The sequence below is a fragment of the Sturnira hondurensis genome, unplaced genomic scaffold, assembly GCF_014824575.4.
Source record: "Sturnira hondurensis isolate 20B ecotype Veracruz unplaced genomic scaffold, ASM1482457v3 Scaffold0006496, whole genome shotgun sequence".
Lineage (NCBI taxonomy): Eukaryota > Metazoa > Chordata > Mammalia > Chiroptera > Phyllostomidae > Sturnira > Sturnira hondurensis.
The window spans coordinates 11091356-11110203 of NW_028079127.1; the positions used below are offsets into that span (position 1 = coordinate 11091356).

The 18848-nt window shown below is 35.4% G+C and overlaps 1 protein-coding gene across 4 annotated transcripts in view; it reads right to left on the bottom strand.

Moving 5' to 3' along the window:
- Positions 1-11300: 11300 nt before the first annotated feature.
- CNOT2 (CCR4-NOT transcription complex subunit 2) overlaps positions 11301-18848 on the bottom strand; it is a 108605-nt gene continuing 101057 nt past the window's right edge. For all 4 annotated transcript variants that reach the window (XM_037049455.1, XM_037049453.1, XM_037049454.1 and 1 more), the window contains one exon: positions 11301-12452. In XM_037049455.1, the coding sequence (XP_036905350.1) occupies positions 12366-12452 (87 nt within the window). In that variant the 3' untranslated portion in view covers positions 11301-12365. The remainder of the gene's footprint in view (positions 12453-18848) is intronic.

Sequence of the window (18848 nt, forward strand, 5' to 3'; positions counted from 1 at the left end):
TGTGTGTGTGGTGAAATTGACCTGAACACCTAATATAAACAAATACCCTAATTTATTGTTCTCATGAGATGAAGAGGGAATGAGATATCCAGCAACTTTTCTAAGGCTGCACACATACTGACAGTGACATTATAATACCCACTTTTTTTCTGTGGTACTATGCAATGTCTAACAAATGCATTTAGTAAATAAGAAGTGTAGGTAACCTGGCTGGTGTAGCTCAGTGGGTTGAGCCCGGGCCTGCGAACCACATGATTGCGGTCATGTGCCCAGTCAGGGCACATGCCTGGGTTGCAGGCCAGTTCCCAGCAGGGGCTAGTTCCCAGCAGGGGATGCACAAGAAGCAACCATACATTGACATTTCTCTTCCTCTCTCCTCCCCTTCTAAAGAAAATAAATAAAATATTTAAAAAAAAAGAAGTGTAGGTAATACAAATGGATTTAAAATGTGCTTATATACTTATATTTAAGTATAGTTAGGCTTGATAAATTCATCTTTATGAGTTTATCATAAAGATGAATGAAACCTGGCTATGAATGGGGGACTGTGGGTAAAGGAGAGGAATTAGCTAATGATATGATCTGGTCCTCCTGCTTAATTTTACTCTGAATCACTTGTGTTGAAAATAGCTCCGTTTTAGATGCATAGCAAATATTAGTAGTTTCATGTAAGAGAGAGAAAGTAAGTATAGTATTTCGGTTTCAGAGAGGCTTTTAGAAATTCAAAGTAAATTCAAAGTAGAAGTCAACACAAGGAGTACCAAGCGTTAATAAAACAAGTCAATACACAGTTCCAGGAAGTCACCTAATACTTCCAATAGTTTTGCTTTCGTCTGTTACCGTGCCCTCTGATTTTGTGTAGGATAAACGAGACTCCAGGGGGGCAAGACAGCTATCACATCCCTCCCAGGCCTTATTCTGCTTAGTCTTCCTTTTCTTCAGTATTCTCTTTTGATAGGGGTGAGAAAACTAAGGTCGTATCCTGATCACAATGCTAAGGAAAACAGAATTCAAAGATGGAAAGGATACCCCATTCTAAATGATCTAAGCCAAGTCTGTAGCTTTCTGTTCCATGTTATTCAACACACAAGTACATCTAGGAAGTTGCATTTTGTTGCTCATATTAGGTAAGCCATTGCAAATGGAGAGAGAAGCTGGGAATGTGATTTTGGCTCACAATTAGACTGAATTTGGACTCCAAATAGTAAGGTGCCAGTCAACTACTTTAATACTCAAATATTAAACCCTTTAGAGTGAAATACAGAAGTGACATAAAACTTGAGATTAAAAGGAGAAATCTGGAAATAACTTTTCTTTGAAGAGTAACATGACTTGCACTTTTAAAAACTAAAGTGTCATTTTCATTCAGAAAAGGTGTATGTGTGTATAATACATATATATATATATATAATTCTTATTCTTTCACTTTCTGTAATTCTCCATTACTAAGAATGTTAGAACATGGATATGTTCCATGTATTTTTAATTGTTCACAATAACCTGTTTTATATTTGAAGAATATTAACAATTTGAAGATAATAAATTATTTAAAAACAGTCAAAATAAAAAATCAAACATGTCTGACTCTTAAGAGGGGAAATATTTAACAGCTCAAATTTTAAGACAGCCTTACTTTTCATGCAACTGTTACATATGATAATTAAAACTACATCTTAAAATAAATGTTCACAATGTAACAGATTTAAAGGTAGCTTCCAAATATGCTGGCTGCCCCAAATCTTTATTTTTATGCAGAAGATGAAACTATTTATGTCACTGACACATGTAATCTTTTCTGAGCTGTATGTTTTTGAAAAATAATCAGTGTTTTAATTTTTATTATAAATGAGTATCAATAAGGCTGATCCTTAAGAATAAAGAATAAAGAATAAATGGCAAATGCTGCCATTTATTGACATCATACCACTCTTGAAATGTGATGCATTTCTCCCAAAATGATTAAAGATCTCTCAGGTGTTAATGCTAATCTTTAGTATATACTAGAGAATAGATTAGCCTGGAAGAAAAACATCACTTGTTAGAAGTTCTTTTTAAAGACTTAATTGCTATTTTAAAGAGAGGGGGAGAGAGTGTGTGAGAGATACATCGTTCAGTTGCCTCACTTGCACCGCACCAGGGACCTGGCCCACAACCCAGGCCTGTGCCCTGACTGGGAATCGAACTGGTGACCTTTTGGTTCACAGGCCTGTGCTCAATCCACTAAGCCACACAAATGCAAATTATCTTATAAAAATTCGAAACTAGCTCAGATTCACACTGGAAGGTTCTGTTTTCCACAGCTAGTATCCTTAATTATTATTGTTAAAGGAACTACCACTTTTGACACAAAAACTTTGTCTTACCTTCTCTATCAAAAATGTCAGTAACATATTTGTGGTGTGGTAGATGCCTATCAAGTCATGAAAATGAAAATAAAGATAAAATCTCATGAAAAATTAATTTTGCCCTTAGAAGATAGTTTATTAACTATCCAAAATAAAGTATTTTGGCATGTGTCAACCTAGTATTGTAAGCTACTGGGTTATACAAGAATTTGAGTTTTCAACAGTTAGGAAATCATAACAAAACAATAAAGACTATTTTTGTGAATTTTATGATATGTTCAAGAAATCACTTAAATAATTATGGGAAAATGATGGCAAACATCTGTAATGGATTAGCTTTGTAAGCTGAAAAATGCATTCTTATGATAAAGAAATATATCATTAAAATCTTGTCCAAGTCAAGATTTATAGCATTTATACAACAGGATGACTAGATAAAAATAATTCAGTTGATGTACATAGAACTGATAATGCACATAGTTGCCCTTAGCAGTTTTTATGCACACAAACTGAAGTGGAAATCTAAGATCTATCATAAATAACCCCAGGAAATAGCTAAGTTTTTTTTTTTAAAGCATCTTGTTGCTTTATACTTGGGAATGAATTTAGGGTTCCTCATATTCTGCTCTAATAAATACTGTTGAAATAATGTGGTTTCTGTGCTAGAACACTGGATGCAAAAAAAGTAAATGAATGCTCACTACATAGGAGTACAGTATTCCCAAATTAACTTGGTTGGATTACAGCAAAATGTAAAAAAAAAAAATTACTGTATAGATTTTATTTTAGTTAGTACTTGTACAATAGGCAACCAACATACAGTTTAAGTGTTAATTGGTAGTTCACTTCAGAAGTGACCTGTGGTATTTACTAAAGTATGTCGTCCTGGCCTCTCTTAAAAAAAAACAAAACATATTTTATTGATTATGCCATTACAGTTGTCCCATTCCCCCCCCCTTCATTCCCCTCCACCCTGCACACCCCTCCCCCAGCATTCCCCTCCTTTGGTTTATGTCCATGTGTCACCAGTTCTTTACATTCTGTATTTCCCATACTATTCTGGCTCTCCTCCCTATTTTCTACCTACCGTCTATGCTACTTATTCTCTGTACCTTCTCCCCCCTTCTCCTCCTCCCACTCCCCCGTTGCTAACCCTCCATGTGTTCTTCATTTCTATGGTTCCACTCCTGATCTAGCTGTCCTCTTGGTTTGCTTTTGTTTTAGGTGTGGTTGTTAATAACTGTGAGTTTGCTGTCCTTTCACTGTTAATATTTTTCATCTTCTTTTTCTTATATAAGTCCCTTTAGCATTTCATATAATAAGGGCTTGGTGATGATGAACTCCTTGAACTTGACCTTATCTGAGAAGCACTTTATCTGTCCTTCCATTCTAAATGAAAGCTTTGCTGGATAAAGCAATCTTGGCTGTAGGTCTTTGGATTTCATGACTTGGAATACTTCTTTCCAGCCCCTTCTTGCCTGTAAGGTTTCTTTTGAGAAATCAGCTGACAGTCTGATGGGAACTCCTTTGTAGGTGACTGTCCCCTTATCTCTTGCTGCTTCTAGGATTCTCTCCTTCATTTTAATCTTGGCTAATGTAATTATGATGTGCCTTGGTGTGTTCCTTCTTGGGTCCAACTTCTTTGGGACTCTCTGAGCTTCCTGGATTTCCTGGAAGTCTATTTCCTTTGCCAGATTGGGGAAGTTCTCCTTTATTATTTGTTCAGATAAGTTTTCGACTTGTTGCTCTTCCTCTTCCCCTTCTGGTACCCCTATAATTTGGATGTTTAAAGGTGTCCTGGAGGTTCCTAAGCCTCTCCTATTTTTGAATTCTTGTTTCTTCTTTCTTTTGTTTGGTCATTTTTTTCTTCTTTCTGGTCCACTCCCTTGATCTGAGTCCCAGTTTCCTTTCCATCACTATTGGTTTCCTGTGCATTCCCCTTCATTTCACTTAGTTTAGCCTTCATTTGTTCCTCTAATTTGTGACTAAAATCAACGAGTTCTGTGATCACCAGTGTTATGAACTGTGCATCTGATAGGCTGGCTATCTCTTGGTCGCTTAGAATTACTGGCTCTGGGGCTTTGAGCTGTTCTTGAGCCATAATGTTTTGGTCTGTTTGTGCCTGTTATGTATGAGGGGTGGAGCCTTAGGTGTTCACCAGGGTGGGGCAACCCAGTGGCTGGGTTGTGAGGCTGTATGTGGGGGCGGGGTCAGATAGGGGCTATGAGGCTTGCTCTGCTCTCTCTCGGATTTCAGTCCCCTCTGCTGCTTCCCACAAGCAAACCTGCCCCCCCCCCTGGTGCCAGCTCCTGGGTGTGTGGGCCTCTCCAACAAATTCTTTGAGCCTGGCAGTCTCTCCTGTCACCTTGACTCCGAAAGTCTTTCCAATTGGTGCTTTCAGGCTCTAATTCCTGGCATTAGGGCACTAGCCTGAGTGGTCTCACTGCTTGCTCCTTTGCTTGGTTTGTCTGCTCAGTCAGCCAGCCGCCTTGCACCCTCACTGGGTCTGCCCATTGCCACCCCACACCTGGGATCTGCCAACTGCTGCCGGAGAGCACCTGGGTCTGTCCTGTGGCTTTTTCCTGCATGACTCCACTCCACCAGCCACCGATTCCGCCCCTCTTACCGGTCTGGTGAATGGTTTGTTGGTGGACTTATGCACAGTTCAATTTTGCGTTTTGGTTGCATTTTTATTACTATAACTTTGTTGTCTTTAAACTTGGTGGTGTGAGGAGGCACAGTGTTTCCACCTATGCCTCTCTTTAGACATTTGAAAGTCAGAATATCCAAGTATGAGGCCTAAAACGAACATTTTTAACATTCCCCAGGTTCAGTGAGCTTGAAAATTAGTAGAGGGTAAACTTGACTTTAGCAGTTCCCGCAGCAATCTCAATCCAAAATGAGTTTTATACATCAAATTTAATGATCAGCTTTCTTTTTAAATAATTGGATTACTGCTTAATATGATTTTTGTGGTGACCTGTAGCAGAAAACAAGAGAGTGGACACTAATGCAAGGTTCAATTTCAGGCTAAATATTTACCTCAAAACTTATCAAAAACTGTCTTCCCTTGTTTAAGAATAAATTAATCAGGTGAATATACACATACATAGGCTTTACTATTTGTTGTGCTTTGGTAGTATCTCATTACTAAACTTTAAGGGAGAAAGAGTCTAATGAAGTTGCCCTCTAACTTTTTTCATTAAATTTCTTTCCAAAGATACAGCAATAAATTTAAGTAAACCTTAGCTATGACTCACAGAAAAGCCCATTTTATTTTACACTAGGTTAATGCTTTAAGCGTATACTTTTAGCCCTCAGCTTCTAATCAAGGGTACCAACATCTTTCAGAAATGAAAGGTGGCCTGTAAATTAGTCAAATCCAAGTTTTTAGTCAAAAAGGCAACCATCTCTATAGAGATTTGAGCCTTCCACTGTGTCAACATTTTTGCAGTTGGAATGCTCACTTCATAAAGCAGTTGGTACTGTGGGAGAGCACCTTAACATACAGAACCAAAATCTGTCTCACTGAACTTCCTCCAGCTGCTGGGTTAGGACTTGCTGTCTTCCTTAAGTCCTTCATATATTTGAAGGCAGCTGTCATGTCTTACTTAGCTGTCTCCTCTCCCAAGTGTCTATCTCATCAATTCCAAGATGCATATTCTTTCCATGCATGGTGTCTTTGAAACTGGTATGCACTTTCTAACCGGTGACTTGTTCTAGTTTGAGCTACTTCTTCCTTTAGAGGCACACAAAATGATGATGTACCTTACGAATGTGGGCAGGCAATTAGGTTTGCTGAAGTACAGTAATTACTCCACTTCAACACTTTTTTAATATGACATTTAATATCATTCAATGTAGACTTCCAGCCAAGATGGAGGTGTAGGTAGATAAGCTTTGCCTCCTTGCACAACGAAAATAAGGACAACAAATTTAAAAACAAAAAAACACCAGAACTGCCAGAAAAACCAAACCGTATGGAAGTCAGACAACCAAGGAGTTAAAGAAGAAACATTCATCTGGACCGGTAGGCAGGGCAGACAGGGGGCAAGGCAACACCCATAGGACTGGGCAAGAAAGACACCAGCTGCTGGGTAAACTGTGAGGAACTGGTGAGCGAGACAGACTGCACAACTCAGGATGCCAGTGTGGGGAAATAAAAGCCTCAAAACTTCTGGCTAAAAACCTGTGGGAATTGCAGCAGTGGGAGAAACTCCCAGCCTCACAGGCGAGTTCGTTGGGAAGACCCACAGCGTCCTAGAACATACACAAACTCACCCACCCAGGGAATCAGTACCAGAAGGGTCCAATTTACTTGCAATTAGCAGTGGAAGTGACTGAAAGCCCGCTGAGAGTCAAGCAAATGGCACTGTTCCCTCTTGGACCTCTCCCCCACACAACACCACAAGGCAGTGACCTGAGTTGCCACCCTGGTGAATACCTAAGGCTCCACCCCTTACAATGTAACAGGTGCACTGTGACAAAAAATATGGCCAAACCGAAAGAACAGATCAAAGCGTTGAGGAGATAACCAACCTATCAGATGCAGAGTTCAAAACACTGGTAATCAGGATGCTCACAGATGTGAGTACAGCTGCAAAATAATGGAAAAAATGAAGGCTATACAAAGTGAGATAAGAATACACAGGGAACCAATAGCGAAGGGAAGGAAACCAGGACTTAAATAAATGATTTGGAGAAGGAAGAAATAAACATTCAACCAGAACAGAATGAAGAAACAAAAATTCAAAAATATGAGAGGCTTAGGGTACCTCCAGGACAACTATACACGTTCCAATATCTGCATCACAGGGGTGCCAGAAGGAAAAGAGGAAGAGCAAGAAGTTGAAAACTTTCTTGAAAAAAAAAAAAAAAAGAACTTCCTCAACCTAATGGAAATGGACTTCCAGGAAGCTCAGAATCCCAAAGTAGTTGGACCCAAGGAAGCACACACCAAGGCACATCATAATTACATTACCCAAGATTAAAGAGGAGGAGAGAATCTTAAAAGCAGCAAGAGAAAAGAAGACAGTTACCAACAAAGGAGTTCCCGTAAGACATTAGCTGATTTCTTAAAAGAAACCTTGCAGGCAAGGAGGAAATTGGAAAGAAGTATTCAAAGTCAGGAAAGGCAAGAACCTACATCCAAGATTACTCTACCCAGCAAAGCTACTGTTTAGAATGGAAGAGTTCATCATCACCAAGCCCTTATTATATGAAATGTTAACGGGACTTATCTAAGAAAAAGGTAAAAAATATGAACAGTAAAATGACAACAAACTCAGTTATTAACAACCAAACCTAAACAAAAACAAATTAAGCAAACAACTATAACAGGGACAGAATCACAGAAGAGATCACATGGAGGGTTTATCAGTAGGGAGTGGGACAGGGGGGTGGGAGAATGGAAGAAAAGGTGCAGGAAATAAGAACCACAAATGGTAGGTACAAAACAAGGAGGTTAATAATAATATGGGAAATGGAGAAGCCAAAGTACTTATATGTATGACCCATGGACATGAATAAGGGGGGTAGAATGCTGGTGGGGTAGAGGCAGGGCAGAGGGGAATAAAGAGGAGAAAAAATGGGACAACTGTAATCGCATAACCAACAAATTATACTTAAAAATAATTTTAGTTCCTTAGCTTACCTTATGCACGGAACACTTTCCATGGAGTGAGTCTCCCTTGTTATCTTCTATGAGGCTGAATCTAATACCTTATAAAGCCACTCATTTCAAAATCCTAATTACCTGTTCCATTTTAATATTGCATTGAAACCTTACTGGTTCTGCTCTTCAGCCATACAAATGATTTCATCTTTCAACAGCTCTTGAATTTGATACTTGGAAGACAGAGGCCATGTTTCCAAAGTTTATTCCCCATTGCTCAACATTCCTACTTTCTGTGTGAGTTTTGTGGGGGGATATATATTTTTAATTTAACATAAAATGGGGATACTAAAACCTGCCTCATGCTGAAGACAGGACACAAGAAACTTATTAAAACAGTGCATTTATTTGCAACTGCAAGTCATATGCCACATACTCTTCTGCCTTTCCCAGTCACAGCTGCTCTTAAAATACAGCCAACTTCCTACCTTGTTCTGAACAGTATACTTTTCCTAATGCAGCCAAGATGAATTTTTGCAGTAGATTCAATTTACATTGATCGACACATGAACCACAAGTTGTATTTCTCTATCCTTTCATTTTAGCAACCAAAATGCAAAACGAAGTCATTGTCCTGATTCAATAGATCCTACTTGATGCAACACAAAACACAAAACTGATTCAGATCTGTTTTGACTCTGTGTTCATTTGCTTCATCTCCTAGACCTGTCATTTAATGAAGTGATCTAATTCATGGACAATGCTAGTGGCAAAAAGAGAGCAAACTCTGGGACATGCCATTGGGATCTAGCTTTAAAGACATTGAAATCTGGCTTATCTCATTCTCCAGAGATTGTCTTAATGGAACCATTTAGTAGGTATTTCTGTGTCTTTTTTATTAACTACACAGACAAACCACTGTTGACGTTAAATATAAACACCCGTGTTCTTTTACACACAAGCCATGTGTATAGGTTTTCAATAACTTTTCTTGCAAAACTGATGCCATTAAGCAAATCTAAGTGAAATGAAATGAGTCTTCCTTTGGAGCCATTCTCAGATGCCACATATTTAACCAATGGGTTATATAGAACACAATAGTTAACAAAATGGAAGATCTATGGTTTATGAATGAAAGAGGATTCACAGGAAAGGTCAATTAGAAAGGGTAGAGTGGGAGAAATTTAAATAGCTTAGAAAGTCAATGGGAAATGTTTCAATAGTTTCTTCTGAAAATAAAATTACAATAAAAATAGTAAATTATTTGAAAGTCCAATGCTTTGACTTGTACATTTTAATTTTCACATTGAAATATCCCTTTATAACAGTCAATGAACATGTATTTATGAAGCACCTCTTGTGTTCCAAGTTCGGTGGCAAAAAGGAAAAGATCAGATAAATGGTTGGCTTTATATATAGTGTAAAAAATTTAAATAAACTTTCAGTTCTTAATTAAAATTTGTTGTATCAAAAGAAAGTTATAGGTGAAGAATCCCTGAAAATGGAGTTTTTCATATTAATTATAGTATCACCACAAGAAACATAGAATATATATTTGAAACTAAGTAACTGATTTTCCATGAGCTATTTGTAACTAAATAGCTTGTGGTTCCAGAAAGCAAATTACAGTATAATCACAAAAATTATTTAACATAAGCCCTGGCTGGTGTAGCTCAGTGGATTGAGCGCGGGCCTGCGAACCAGAGGATCGCGGTTCGATTCCCAGTCAGAGCACATGCCTGGGTTGTAGTCCAGTTCCCTGCAGGTCAATTCCCAGCAGGGGACGCACAAAAGGCAACCATACATTGATGTTTCTCTCCCTCTCTCCTTCCCCTCTAAAGATAAATAAATAAATAAAATCTTTAAAAAAATTATTTAACATAATGTATACACTTATGTCACTAGTTATATAGGGAAAAAATTAAGAAAATTTAAAGCTAAGGAAGAAAATGTGAAATACTAGTTTAGATAATTTCTGTACATGTATAACCACAGGTTATAAAACCAAGGAATATTAACAATGTGTTATATTAAAGACTTTAATAATAGTCTTTTAAAGATTTCAATAGAATTTTAAAACTTGGATCTCAAGTCAAAAGCATAGTAATTTCTGATATAAACAAGTTATAAAAAGTTGGTTTACATGCAAGAGTTTTCCCATTTTAATGATTCAGGGTAAAAGGAACTCAGAAAACTGAAAAAGGTGCTCTTAAAATTCGTATATGCACTTAAACAACTCAAGCCAAGGGAACAAACTGATGTTAGCTGTTTTGATTTTCTGAATCATCACACAGTACCAATCACGATTATGGCGACACTCTATATTGTTATGTTTGTACTCATAAGAATAAAGACCCCCTTCCACTTTTTTCTCCTACTTCTCATGGTTACGTAGGAAAAGTTACATTTTCCTCGGTAAATTTATTGTGAAAAAATGTAATTCTTCTTAAAGATGGTGATTTCTAGGATTTGACCCTGGTTTATGTCAAATATGGTATGTATTCTGTGAAGGTTTTTTTCAAAACAATAAAACTATAATTTTATAAATGCCCTCTTTCCTATAGAAGAGATGATTTGGTTTAAATCTGAAAGGTTAAAAAATCCTGTTATTTTTATGTCAGTTGCTCATATTTCAAAATACATAGAAAAAGGTAAATCTTGTTTTATATTCCTGATACACAAACTTAGCAATGTCATAAATGTTTCATTTTCAAACATTATTTGGTCAATGTCAACAAACTTTCACTCTTTATAGAAAAATAGTTTAAAGATAAAAATTTAAAGATCAAACTCATGTCCCCCCCCCTTTTTACTATTTTTAGTTCTCCTTTCATAGCTTCAGTCTTCAGACATTTTTAAATACAGTACCTGTCTTTCTTTAGATGGGAAAGAATCTATCATCTTGTAAATGTGAAATACCCAGGTCAGCAAACTGAAGGTAAAGTCTGCCCTGCCACGGCTTTTGGCTCACCTTAATTTGAGTATTACTTCATAAATATCAAAGGTCTATCAAGAAACTTCTCACAAATTCCACACAGAAGTATTCTGATTGGGTCCCAAGAATAATCAGAAAGTTTTATTTCTGATACTGTTATACTCTACTTAATAGTTTTTTGTTTTGAACTTGGTTAATACTAAGAATGTCTACATTTTAACCTATAAGTGAAATGATATATGGTTTCATTAAACTACTTGTTGAAAGCTGAAAGAAAACTACATTTCAAATTGTTTAGTCACACCATTCATTTTGATATTTGTAAAACTTCAGGTATTTTTCCCCCTCCATCTTTCACATGTTGAAGAAATAATTTCACAGTTTGAAATCAAAGCCAACACTGCAGTGAGGAGAGCTTTTCTACTTTATTACAAAGAGAAGAAGCCTTTATGTGGTCAGAAAATACAAGATTGATCTTTTTTTCTCTTCCTATGAAACGCTGCTGTTCAAACAGCCAGAGTGAATTGTCTCAGTTCACTTCTTTAAGTCCCATCACATTCACTTGGGTATGGATGTCCTTGGCTGCTGAAAATCTGGCCCTTTAGTGCACAGGGCGACAAAGTCCCCTGACCAGCAGTTCCAGAATGTCCCATTTTCATATATTGCATCCATGCACACCTCCTAAAAATGAGGTACAGCAGGGCAAACATTTTCCAAAATAGATGTCATATATATAATATATACACATTCGTACATACATACCTTTATTCATGTGATGTCCAAAAATTTAAAAAAAATGTACACATTTATTACAAAATCGTAACAAAGACTGGACAGTGTTTTGCTCATTCTGGAAAGATGAAGCTCAGTAATAACACAACCCTGGAAACCATCCAGAGATTGTGGCAATATCTTTCTTCTAGGACAGTCAGATATTCTTGCTTTAAAGGTTGGCGAAACTGCCTTTCAAAAACAGGAGGGGAAGTAAAACAAGGGAAGCAGACCTTGCTCATCTTTCCAAATGAAATACGAGAAGGATCTTCACATAAAAATGCACAAACATTTGTTATTTTATTACCAATAGTGCTACAATGAACAATGCAAATTTTGTGGTCTAATTCTGTTGAGTCTTTTGTGGGTTTTCTTTTTTACATTTTAGAAACTGAACGGTAAATCTCTGTCAGTGTATTTGCTTGTCTTTATAGACCCAAGTCTGTCTGCTGGCAAAAAGGAAAATAAATGAAAAAATCCAGACCCTGCTCAAACTAGAGAAAAACAAATTACAAATTTAGTTGTTGGGCAGCACATAATTAGTAAGGCAGGATCTCAAATGGTGACCGTTTGCATAAGCCAATTGCCAGATCCTCAAGGAATTAAAACCAGGGTGCCTGAGCCACATCAGTTCTGCAGTTATGTTGAGTATTGTGCTGAGACAGCCATACCCCAAGAAAAGGGAAGTCTTTTTTTTTTTTTAGAAGGCTTGCTGAGCAGGGTTGTAGTTGAAGGTGGATGGCAGGTGAGGCCGTTCTTCTAACTTGTCATATTCCAGATGGAACTCCTATAAAACCAAATTTAAGAATTTAGATGATTTCTTTTCCCTTTGTTCTCAAAGTTTTGTAAAAACATATATTACTATATAAACAGAATAACTGCATCTATGAGAATGATCACAGATACAGATATATCAACATTTTCCCTTAAGTAAAATATAGCTTAAATAAAAATGTGCTGTAGTTTCTATTTGATAAACATAAAATAAGAGACTTGGTGGATAAAAGTCCGAGACATCTCATGAATATTTTATGGAACAAATTCTATGGAATTTTTGCAAAAAAAAAAAAAAGAAAAGAAAAAAGAAACTTAATGGGACAATTACTGTATAACTAATGGAAACCACTGAAAATTATAGAATATTTAAAAGTAAAGCTTCCCCTGGCTGGTGTAGCTCAGTGGATTGAGCATGGGCCTGTGAACCACACGACCGCAGTTCGATTCCCAATCAGGGCACATGCCTGAGTTGCAGACCAGTTCCCAGCACGGGATGCATGAGAAGCAACCATACACTGTTATTTCTCTCCTTCTCTCCTTCCCTTCCCTTCTAAAGATAAATAAATAACATCTTTAAAAAATTTTAAAAATAAAGAAAAGTAAAGCTTCCTTCAACAAACTATAAAACCTAAAAATTTATTCTTTCATGAAAAAAGCTGAAAAATAATTTTCCAATTTGTCTTATTAAAAAATACAAAGTTCTTCTAACCTCTTTAAAATTTCAAGAAAACAATGAAATTAAAACTCACATGTCTTGAGATTTCCCATTTCACAAACCCAAAACCCTGAAAAGATGCAACTGCCATGCAAAACTAGACAGTGGTGGATGTAGGCACATCTGACAGCGAACTGCATAGTCCACTTCAATTAAATTTTCAAAATACTATATTAGCTTCATGAATTTTATAATTTAAGAATTTTGAAGCCATTTTTCATGCTTCCTCAAGATCAAAAAACAGATAAAGAATATAATTTTGTACATTAAAAGACATACGTTTGCAAAGCCAAAGAGCAAGAGGTTCTAGATAAAAATCACTAATTCTACAACCTGGATTCAATGAGCACAAACTCTCTCAACCAATCCCATTTAAAAAATTATGAACCTTAGTATGTATCAAAGAAAGACAATTAAGTAACATTAGTGCTATGGGTCACCATATTTTACCTCATCTATTTTGTTCTGAAATGATTCCATAATGAATGTTTCCATTATTAAGGGGAAATTTCACAAATAATTTAAAATGAAAACCTAGGATATGATTAAATTGAGATACCAAACCAAGTATTTAAAATTCAAGGATGTTACATGAACAATTACAAAAATAGCAGGTGTAACTTACTGAAAGCCTATTATTTGTCAGAACTAGAGAGACAGCTAATTTTATTCTAACTCATGACAACAATGTTGGTGTCATTACCCTTCATTCTGCACCTGAGGAAAATGAAGCTCAAAAGTTACTAACCCAAGTCATACAATGAATATCAGGTCTAGGATTAGAATCCAGACCCATGTAACACCAAAGCCCGTAACTTTTCTAGTACAACACATTATTTTTAATATTTTTAGCCCAAGATCCAAACTATAATCACTTTATTACATTCCCTTATCCACAAAAAATGTGGAAAAAATTTAGTCCATTGATAAATGTTTATAAAGAAGGTGCCTGTGATGACTTATCTAAAAAGGTGTTATTTCACAGGGTGGGTTGAGTAACTAAAGCAGTGATTATTTGCTTATCAGTAAAAACTAGCAAATGCCAGGATCACCAACCATCATAATCACCACAGCTCTCCCCAGTGCACTGTGTAAACACCACTCTCTTCCTACCTGTCCAGGCTTTAAAAGAAATGTATTTCCAAGTTAAGAAAGAAAGTTGTTCTATCTATCATTCTTTAGAAATGAAAATTAGCATTTTAGTTTTACATTAAGTGTAGTTATAGGATAAAAAGTCTATTTGTAACTGTGACAAATCATAACATTCAATCCACTACCCTAAGATATAAAAATTAAAATTTTGTTCATTTATTCTGTCCCTGGTCATTGTATTTTGGCGAACTACAATCTTATTACTAGAATTTAAACTACAGTAACTTCATCAATGAACATATATTTTCCTAGGTGTTATAAGAAAGAGGTCAGTTTAAACCTAAGAAACAAATATTTTTGTATGATAATTAAGAAACTCTCAAAGACCTTATATATCAGATTTAGAAATTAGGTCAAATTTTGTCTTCATTTTTTAAATCTTTTTTCTATGTACTTTTATTCTTAAAATACATAAAGCTTGCAATACATTGGTATCTTTTTGTTCCCTAACTTTGATTGCTGATTACATCTCTTTTACATGTTTATGTTATATGCACACATACAACACATATGTAATACCTTTGTATAATTATAATCTGTAGGGGCAAGAAGGGTATCTTGTTTTGTATACCATTACCTACTATCTAGAATAGTACCAAGCCCCTAGCAGGTGTGTAATTAATGGCTGATGAATTAATAAACACCCGTTTTCTTCAATGCTCTTACAAACAGAACATTTAATTTTTGAAGTATTCCAAGATAAGGTATTATTAGAAGATTTATGTATATATTTGCTTCAATGAAAAAAAGATTTTTTTAAATGTTTACTAATTTTATACACAGAGGAAGAGACAGAAAGAAACATCAATGTGAGGGAAAAGCATCACGTGGTTGTCTTCCATATGCACCCTAACCAGGAACTGAACCTGCAACCTAGGTATATGGCCCTGACTGGTAATGGAACCCCCAAAACAAATCTTTTGGCTTATGGGACAAAGCTTCAACCAACTGAACCACACTTATCAGAGCAGGAAAAGAGATTTTTGGATTACAATATAATGATTTAAAAGAGTAGGGAGAATTTTATGTACTTGTTAAAAATAAGTTTCAAAGTCTTAGTTTTTCTATTAATATAATTAGGTTACATATTCTCAAAAGGTTACTATGAAGCAGAATTGGAATACTTTCACTTGACTCAGGTGATCAAGTAAAATTATTACTGATCAAATTTCCCAGAGAAACAAATTACAGGAATGTCTTCTAAAATCCTCAAAACACCAGCCTTTTCTTAATTATGATCAATCCTTATTAAACTTTAGAAAGTAGCACTATCTTAAATCTAGTTATTAGAAATTTTTTATTTTGAAAAAAAAAAAAGCATATATTACTGATTAAAGTATAAAAAAAGCACTAAAGTGTACCAGACCAGTACAGTTAATGGGGGAAAAAAACCACATTTATATCAGGGTATGAAATGATAAAAAATCCTAAGCACTGAAAATTCTATTCAGTGCTGGACCTAAAAGGTGAAGTCAGGCAGAAAGAATACTTAAATTTGTAAGGCTTTAGTTTGAGAAAGCTATTGATAATTGGGAAGCCTCCACCACCTAAAAAGTCCCCATGGATGAAATTACTGAAAAATTTTTACTCATTAAGATTACATACACTATCAGCCCTGGCCAGGTAGCTCAGTTGGTTGGAGTGCTGTCCCGATATGCCACGGCTGCAGGTCCAATCCCAGGTCAGGGCACATAAAAGAAGCAATTAATGAATGAATGCATAAATAAGTGGAACAACAAATCAATGTTTCTCTCTCTAAAGTCAATTAAAAAATTAAAAATTTGAAAAAGATTACATATACCATCTGAATTACCACAAATTTTAAGTTAGTGGGATACTAATTCCAGCCAATTCACAAGGACAGACCACATTCCCTGCTGACAAGTCAAAAATATCTAAAAGGGGAGAATAAGCAGATACAGTGACAAAATTTTCCTGTACATATATTCTTGACATATAGCAAATTCCTTAAATAACGGGTCTCATCCTAGAATTCAGAGTCAAATTTTTAGGGGATAAGAAATACTTCTGATGTAAGTCATCTAATCCTTCACTTAATGTTACAACTCTTCATCTCTCTAAAAATACTCAGTGATCTGCTAAACAGAAAGGAAGAACTTCATATACAAGATATTCTGAACAGGGACCTGATTATGGTCCAACAACTACTTCTCATGATACCATGGTAACATCAAGTTATTATTTATAATAATAATTCAAACTGCAGGCTTCTTAAAACAAGTTGTAGCCATTTAATGCATGTTCTTTACCTGTAAGCCAAACCTACTTTGCAGATGGGGACTTTGAAATTAGTTTGGGACATGGCATTTTAATGGGCATTCTGTAGTATAATGAAATATGTTAATAATAATGAATAAAATAAAATTTCTTAGTTCCTAATCCAGCTTCTAGGAAAACATTGAAAACAGCCTTAATAAAAGTGTCAGTATAAAAAGTTTATTCTGTGAATACAACTTAAAAGCTTTACGTTTATGAACCTGTATTACTATTTGATGGAAACCAATCATTCTGCTTGCTTTCATCATTATAAAAACAATTTTAAGAGTATGAGTGCAAGTGTCCAGCAATTACCTCAAGAGAGATTACTTAGGAAGTACTTTAATGATATTTCCCAAATTTTATTTTCTTACTTAACTGCTAAAAATTGTAAAGGTACAGGTTAAAACAAAACCTCAGCTATACAGGAGAGATGAAATAAAATTAGGTAAAATTATTTTGTGTGTGCATGTGCGCACACACACATCCTTTAAAATGACATTTACCTGACTAGGGAACTTCTTTTGAGAGAGAATAAAGGGCCCTATTAATGTATAGGTTGGTTTCTGAATATTTGACTTTACGGGGAGAACTTAGTTCTATTTTAAAAAGCTGAGTTTTGTCTGTGTAAGTTGATATCTTCACGTATATTAAACTAAAATTTATCTAAAATTATGTCTCTCTCCTCTTCAAACATCCATTCCTTTTTGGATATACTAAATTTGGATTAATTTGCAACGATATTGAGCAAAATACTTCAAATGAATGGAAAAAACTTCAGTTACTTCCCAATAGCATTTTTCTTCCTCTAAGGATAGTTTTTCTCTCTTGTAGAATCAATTAACTTCGAATTTCTTGAATATGGCTCCCAACTAGGTCCAGTTATCATCACTGGCATTACCTGGGAACTTGTCAGAAATGCAAATTCTCAGGTCCCATTACAGACTTATTTAATCAGAAACAACAGAGGTATGGCCAAGTAATTTGTATAAAGGTTTCCAGGTAATTCTGATGTAAGCTCAAATTTGAGAACCACTGACCTAACCTAAAAACAATCAAATGCAATTTTTCCATCTTTAGAAAAAGAATAAGCTGTAACAACAATAATGATTAGAAACAGCAGTAACAAACTACCACAATTACTCTCATATAGCAAATACCCAATATTTGCCAAGCACTGTACCTAGAATAAAGGTGTTTGAATGTAATCTCATTTAAATTTCATGACAATACAGAAGCAAGTATTTCGATTTAAAAGATAAAGAAACTTGCACAAGGTGAAAGTATAAATAATAGAAACAGGAGTTAAATTCAAACCCATGACACAAAAAGACTATGGCTTTCTATTACACTATATATCTTAAAGAACAGGTAACATACACGATGTCTCATGCACTATTTGTAATGAATAGAATTATTTCTACTTAACTAAATGGTAAGGGCATGGACCTACCTTTTGTAATCAAGATATACATAATAGATTTGTTGAAATAACTCAAATACAGTGTACAGTAGTATATGGACTTGGTCTGAAATGTAATGACATCTACCACTGAGAAATGCCCAAAAATAATAATAATAAATTGTAATCTATTTCATTTTTTCAATTTTTCTATGAAATATTATAAACTTTTCTTGTGATAAATATCTGTGATAAGCATTTTACACTATCTTTTTAAAATGTTTTACCTTTTTTATCAGTTTACTAAAGCTGACTTAAGAGAAAAAAAAAGCCCCAAACCAACAACTATAAAATCATCCAATGAACTGTCAATAAATATTTTTCTTCTGTTTCAAAACTCAAGCATCTTTTCTTCAATGAGTGCAAGTGTTTTAAAAAGCCTATTATCACCCTGGCTGGAGTAGCTCAGTGGATTGAGCGCGCGGGTCTGCGAACCAGACGATCGCAGTTCGATTCCCAGTCAGGGCCCGTGCCTGGGTTGCAGGCCAGTTCCCAGCAGGGGACACAGAAGAGGCAACCATACATTGATATTTCTCCCTCTCCCTCCCTTCCCCTCTAAAGATAAATAAAATCTTAAAAAAAAAGCCTATTGTCTATAAACACACAATATACAAGATGATGTATTACAGAATTACATCCGTAAAACCTATACAATTTTACTAACCAATATCACCCCAATAAACTCAACTATAAAGTAATATATTCATTTACAAAATGTAAAACAAAAAATAAAGTAAATAAAACTTAAAAATAGCCTATGTCTGTTTATATACTGATTTTAGGAAAATCTCATACTTGCT